The 7,107-nt window shown below is 44.5% G+C and overlaps 1 protein-coding gene across 1 annotated transcript; it reads right to left on the bottom strand.

Annotated features, from left to right (window-relative positions):
• Window positions 1–5,684: 5,684 nt before the first annotated feature.
• Window positions 5,685–6,581, bottom strand: LOC142849067 (vomeronasal type-1 receptor 4-like). The gene has a single exon (XM_075971181.1). The coding sequence runs from the start codon at window positions 6,579–6,581 to the stop codon at window positions 5,685–5,687; it is 897 nt and encodes a 298-aa protein (XP_075827296.1).
• Window positions 6,582–7,107: the final 526 nt, after the last annotated feature.

The following is a 7,107-nucleotide window of genomic DNA, read 5'->3' as shown; positions in this document are numbered from 1 at the left end:
TCAAGTCCCCACCTCCCCAGTTCTGGGATTAAAGACATATGATCCCAAGTGCTGGGATCACCTTTGTGTGAGTACTATTTCTCCTTTAGACAGATTCAATCTCCTATAGCTCAGGGTGGCCTTGAACTCACAGAGATCCATCTGCCTCTGTCTCTTGAGTGCTGGGATTAAAGGTGTTTGCCACCACTGTCTGGCCTCTATGGCTAACTAATGACTTAGTGCTGCACTCTGATCTTCAGGCAAGATTTATTTATTAGAGTATAAAAAATATCAGTACAGTAGAGGGTTATACATATTCTAGAAGTTGGAGGAATACCAAAATTTTAGAAATAGAAAGTCCAGGATTCACAAGAACCTGTTTTGTGACCACCCACTATGGATTAAAATTACAGCTTTCTCAATTCATTTATTTATCCTGTTAGGAATATTATTTGGCTTCTTTAAAAAGCATTTTTCATATGTAAATTTCATTTTGTGCAATATTGGCATATTTTAGGGAGTCAATGAACTGACCTGTATAGTGCCTAGGGAAGTACCCAGCATGTTATAAGATCCGTTTTCTATAATCAGCTCTTAGCATTTGTAGCCTCATGCCTGCTTTATCCACAGTTCTCATATTCTGTAGTTTACATTGTGTCTAGGTAAGGAGAAATTCACACACACACACACACACACACACACACACACAAAATGAAATCATGGTAAGGAAAGAAAGAGAAGTCCGTCTGCAAAAGACTGTAGTCACTAGAAGTTATACAGCTCAGATCAAAGTCCCCAGTCCTGGGAGGAAAAAACACCCAGAGATTGTGCAGAAGCTGTGGGAGCAAGAGCTTCCCACTCCAGGCTGCAGCACGGTGCCCCTGTCTCCTACCCTGCCTGTCCTATGTAATGAGCAGTTCTGGCCCAGTTGTTCACACACACTGTCCACATGGGTACTGAAGCCCTTCTGGATTACAGGTAGGAAATGGGAGACCATCTTCTCCCTGGATTCTGCCACTTTCCTCTCCCAGAGTGACAGGGAGCCCATGTCCTTGTCTCCTACATCTCAGCCCTCTACAGTTTCTTTCAATAACAAAGGCAGCTCCAGCCCACCATGGCATGACAGCACTTACCCATGCAGTCTGTGCAGTGGCTCAGGATGGGTGTCCTCATGGCACCAGCCAGGCCTTGTTATTAAGCTGAGAACTTAATGCAACAAGGTGTCATGATGTTATCATCAGGAGTTTGGTTTTGTCAGGGGAAAAGGCTGCTTCTGCAGTCTCCATCCCTGAGGCCAGCTCTGCCTTCTCCCTGGTGCTCTGCCATTTGCTGAACCCAGAAACTTTCTGATTCTAATTATCGTGCCTGTGAGTAGGTGATGAACAGTACAGTGCACAAGGGGTCTGGGCTTTTTGAACTTAAATTTATTCTTTCCTTTTTCCATTCATTTACCCCTAAACCCAAAGCACCTTTGGAAGAAATATCTGATGGTCCAAAGTGATCACTTTCTGATTAATTTTCAGGCATATGTTTTATTAACAGCAAAAGATCATTGAGTACAACAGACAAGGGCTATCGTCAGGGTCATGTTTAGGAAAAGTCACCAGGAGACTGTGGGAGCCTCTGTGCTTTCAGGACTATTCTGAACGCCAGCTGAGAGCTTTACAGTCAGTCCTGTGTATTTTGTTTTTCTTTTTCTGAGCTATTTACTTTTTCTTACTTAAATATCTTTCATACACAGTGTTTTAATCATTTCATTCTGGTCCCTCAACACCTCCTGCATCTTCCACATCCCCCTATGTATCTAACTCTACATTTGCTCTCTGTGCTCTCTCCCACAAAAATAACAAGACAAAATAAAACAAAAAAGCCCCAAAGAAGAAAAAATGAATAGAACCAAACAACAACAACAACAACAAAAAAACTCTAAAAAGCTCATACAAAATGAAAAAAAGAAGCCCACAAACGAAAAATATGGGGTTCATTTTGTGTTAGATAATATTCCTGGACTTGGGGCCTGCCCTGGAGTATGGCTGAATGCCACTCAGTGACATCTCATTGGAGAAAACTGATTGTCCCTTTTCCCAGCAGGTATTAATTACAAATAGCTTTTGGGGTAGAGTAAGATCCCATGTTCACTTCCTCTCAGTGCTGGAACCCCGTCTATTCAAACCTGTGCTGTATTGTGTGTGCTGCCGCAATCTCTGGGTTCATATGTGCATCAATTCTGATGTATTTGGAAGACACTGTTTCCTCAGAGTCATCTGTGACCTTAGTGTCAGCTGTCCCCTGCTGTGGACTAACCCTTCTGGAAACTGTGAGGATGTGCTGCTCTCATTGTTAGTAAAGAACTGACTGGACAAGAGCTAGACAGAATTTTTGGGGCAGAAAGAATGCTGGAAAGAAGGGTGGAGTCCAGGAGTCCTGAGGAGACACAGATAAGGAGGAGATGAACTTTTGGTACTTAGATAAGGTAATGAACCACGTGGTAGAACACAGATGAAAATATAGACTATTTAAAGTTGTAAGAATTAGTTAGTAGCAAGCCTAAGCTATCTGCTGAGCATTTTTAATTAATAATGAGTCTCAGTGTGGTTATTTGGGAGCCAGCTGGCAGGAAGAGCTGATTGCCAAGACACTGAAACTCCACCCACAATCCCTCTCCATATCCCTCCTTTGTCCTGTGCTCCCACCTCCCTCTTTGCTTCACCCTTTGTGGTGTAGGAGGGTCTTCTTTCTATGTGTTGCTTTCATTGGTTAAATAAAGAAAACTGCCTTGGCCTTTTGATCGGGCAAAACTTAGATAGGCAGAGTAGACAGAACAGAATGCTGGGAGAAAGGAGGCAGAGACAGAGAGCTGCCCACCAGGAAGCTGCCAGGTCAGACACTCTGAATCTTTCCCGGTAAGCCACAAGCTCGTGGTGACATACAGATTATTAGAAATGGGTTGAATCAAAATGTGAGAGTTAGCCAAAAAGAGCCTAGAACTAATGGGCCAGGCAGTGTTTGAATGAATACAGTTTCTGTGTAAGTATTTTGGGGTTAAGCTAGCTGGGCGGTGGGAAGCAGCTCGCTGCTTTTTTACAACACTTTGAGTATACTTAGAAGACTATACTCTAACTCCTGCTCCTTGGGAAATCTCCTCCCCCCACTATGTACCTAACCACTCTAGTTATATAAATTGTAACACATATAGTGAAAGTTTAAAAGCTAACATCCACAAATAAGAGAAACCATGCAATATGTGTCCTTTTGGATCTGGGTTTCCTCAATCAGGATGACTGTTTCTACCTCCATCTATTTACTTGTAAATTACATTTTTCTTAACAGTTGAATAATATTTCGCTGTGTAAATGCACCACATTTTCGTTATCCATTCATCAGTTGATAGACACCTAGGGTGTTTCCAGTTTCTGGCTACTATCAATAGAAAAGCAATGAACATGGATGTACAAGTGTCTTCTTTGGAGCTGGGTGGTGGTGGCACACGCCTTTAATGCCAGCATTCTGGCAGCAGAGGCACGTGGATCTCTGAGAGTTCGAGGCCAGCCTGGTCTACAAGAGCTAGTTTCCTGGACAGGCTCCAAAGCTACAGAGAAACCCTGTCTGAGGGATGGGGGGGATCTTTAGGTATATGTCTGTGCTTGGGAGAGCTGGATCCTGAGGTAGACCAACTTTTAGTTTCCTGAGTCGTTGGTCTGGTTCAAGGCCTCTGGCCTTCTGCACATCATCATCATCATTACTGGACCCTCACAGAAACTCCTCTCTGATATCCTGCTTTTGCCTCAAGTCCTGGAGATGCTGTGGCTATTGTTCCACAGGCTCAGTCCTTTCATGCTCTCCAGCAGGCCATAGATGGGGTAGATGTTAGGGTGAACCAACTCAAGACCCAGGTTGTGGGGTTGGGGTAGCTGAGTGGTCAGTCTGGGCTGCTGATACTGCCCCCTTCAGGTGAAGGGCAGACCAGCTCTCCTAGGTCCATGCCATTGGGGCCAGATCTCCCTAGTGTATGCAGAGGGGAGTGGGGGAATAGCTCTCTCCTGAGGGATGAGACCAGATCTCCTGCTGCTGTGTCCAGCAAAGAGCAGGGCCAGCTTTCCCAGGGCCACAGAAGAGCAGGGCTGGCTCAGCATGGCTCTTAGGATTCAGCATGCAGGGTTCCTATGGCTCCCTATGGTAACATAGACTCCGACCATCAACACAGACACTAGCTACAGCAGGACCACCGATCCAGACATGGCCCTCAACAGCAGCTCAGGTTATGCAGATTAACATGGCCCTGACAGTAACATATCCCTGGGACACCTACGTGGTCTTAGGTGGCTGAGCAGACGCTGGGCATTCCCATGGCCCTCAGTGGTAACAGGAACAACAGACATCAACTCAGACCCTAGTCACTGCCAGGCCAGACCCAGACATGGTTTTAGGCAGCAGCTCAGGCCCAGATGATACCAAGATCCCAGATGGAAGAGCAGGCCACTCAGATTGGCATGGCTCCAGCAGCAGCACAGCCCTCGGGCACCAACATGGCCTCAGGCTGCGGCCTAGACCCCAAGAATTCATGTGGCCTTTGGTAGCAACATGGGCCACAGATATCAACACAGACCCCAGATGTGGTAGGACAACAGATGCAGACATGTTACTTGGCAGTAGCCCAGGCCTGGATGCCACCATGACCCCTGCAGCAGCGTGGCTCTCAGACACCAAAATGGCTACCAGTGGTGGCCTAGACCTCTGACATTAGTGTGGCCTTTGATGGTCACAGAAGGTATAGATGTCAACAGATGGAGAGGCCATCAACTGAGACAGGACCTTTGGTTGCAGCTAGGGCCTAGAGGCCACCATGGCACTTTGTGGCACCATAGGTCACTCAGATCTTTATGGCCCCAACTGCAGCTTGACCTTCAGACACCAAGGCCTCAGGTGGCAATCCAGACCTCAGGCATCTTTGTGGCCTTGAGTGGCAACAGGGGTCATGAATGTCAATACAGTCCCCAGCTGTGGTAGGACCACAGACCCAGACATGGCCTTTGGCAGCAGCCTGGCCCCAGGTGGCAAGCAGGCCACTCAAATAAGCCTCTTTCTAAATGCCTTTGCTTCTCCAGTTCCGCCACTTTCCACAGCACACGGGAGGTCTGCTGCTCTTCTCTCCCCCGTATATTTGCTCATCATAATGGCACCCACCTGCCCATCACCAAGTGGGCCTGTAGATGTCTTCAGATGGCTCTAACTGTGAGGACCCAGGCTTGCTGTGGAATAACCCTTCTTTACACTGTGAAAATATGTTGTTCTCATTGTTAAAACAAAACAAAACAAAACAAAAACTGATTGGCTGATGGCCTTCAACCCTCTCCCAAGGTCCCCATGCTCCCAATTTACTCAGGAGATCTTGTGTTTTTTTCTACTTTCCATATAGTTTAGATATTTTTGTGTCTCTCTTAGTGTTCTCATTGTTGTCTAGGTTCTCTGAGATTGTGATTTGTAGGCTGGTTTTCTTTCCTTTATCTTTAGAAACCACTTATGAGTGAGTACATGTGATAATTGTCTTTCTGTGTCTGGGTTATTTCACTCAAAATGATGTTTTCTAGCACATCCATTTTCCTGCAAAAGTCAATAATAATAATTTTTTCTGCTGTGTAGTATGTTTCGTTTTCTCTTTTGTATGCTAAAAAGATTAATAGACATTTATCAATATCTGATCTCTCTTACAGAGTATGACAACATTTAGTCAAATGTTCATCTCTGTGGATCAGTATGAAGGGGCTGATAACTGCATAACCAAGGGTGAGAAACTCTGGAACATACAGAATTTTGGAATAACTCTCTATAAAGAAAGTAAAATATAAAGAAATAAAACAATCTGTTAAATAGAAGAAAACAAAACAGAGCATCAGAAGGAGGACACTCTGAGCAGCTCTCAGCTCAGGGGGAGTTCTGTAGAGAAGCTTGGAGTTCTGAATGTAGAGGACATGCTGGTGGTGCTTGTGGAGAAGAAGTACCATGTAGCCACTGGCGCCTCCCATGGCTCCCTGAAACACAGCATCTCTCAGGACCATAAGGGTGAGACAAATCCATCTTGTTATCCTGCTTTCTGGCAGAAAATAGCAATAGTTGCTGCCGCTTTTACTCTGAGTTATGTTCACACTCTTGATATTTTTAATGTAATACAGTAAGTTCATGCTGATCAAGGAATTGAGGATCCAAAAGAAGAGCAGCGAGCAAAGAATGTGCTGTGGAGTCTTTAGGTTGAGCCTCTGCCACCTGGAGGCTCTGGGACTGATGATGATGGCCTGGACCACAGTGAGGAGACCGCTGGTGCAGATGGAGAGGCCCCGGGACACTCTTGCCAGGTAAACCACAACTTTACAACTGATGTCATCTAAGAAATTTCTAAAATTAAAGGCTTCTATTGTCTTCGGCATTCCCTTTGAAAGAAGCATTATAGTATTTGTGAGCGCCAAGTGAGCAAGAACAAGGTGAATAGGTTTCTTCTCAGTGCTTTGGAACACGTGTATGTAACTCACGAAAACTAAGACGTTTCCCATGGTGCCAACCCCAGTGAGACAGAAGAAGACTGTGCCCTTGACAGGATCCAAAACCATCCTTAGATCTGATGCAGAAGTGCTTGATCCAGCAAATGCCTTTGTGAAGAAATCAGTGAATCATGATAAGCATCAGCAAAAATTCCTTTAAATCTGCTTACTTTTCTGGAGGAAAGAGAATGATATATATTATTGTTCATCTATCCACACAGAACTTACTTGAAGACTTGTTTTCAAAAATCTAAATTTTCAAACTATCTATTAATTTATACTCTAAAATCTAATCTACTTGTTCAGATTGATATATCTCACTTACGTTCTGTATCAGCATGTCTGAAGTAACACCAGTGGCCCCAACCAGAATTTCTCTAAGCATTTTATTTTTCATTCTATCACATTCCTGTAGTCCAGTTCTGTAAATCATGCTCACCCATCTGCCATGTGGCATATACAAACATCTGGGAAGTCCTATCGTTTTATCACATTGACCACCTCCCAAATTCAACCACAGTTTGATTTCCAACAGAGCCTGGAGCTGTTCTAGATATGTTGAAGTTTATCGTATAAATTAGAAGATTAATTAGGC

This window comes from Microtus pennsylvanicus, chromosome 4, assembly GCF_037038515.1.
Source record: "Microtus pennsylvanicus isolate mMicPen1 chromosome 4, mMicPen1.hap1, whole genome shotgun sequence".
Lineage (NCBI taxonomy): Eukaryota > Metazoa > Chordata > Mammalia > Rodentia > Cricetidae > Microtus > Microtus pennsylvanicus.
The sequence above is the reverse complement of the archived record's forward strand: the minus strand, read 5'-3'. Positions and strand labels throughout refer to the sequence as shown.

What these genes read in the sequence shown, in the direction of transcription:
- LOC142849067 (XM_075971181.1), bottom strand. Translation starts at nt 6,581, where the DNA reads ATGGTTTTGGATCCTGTCAAGGGCACAGTCTTCTTCTGTCTCACTGGG.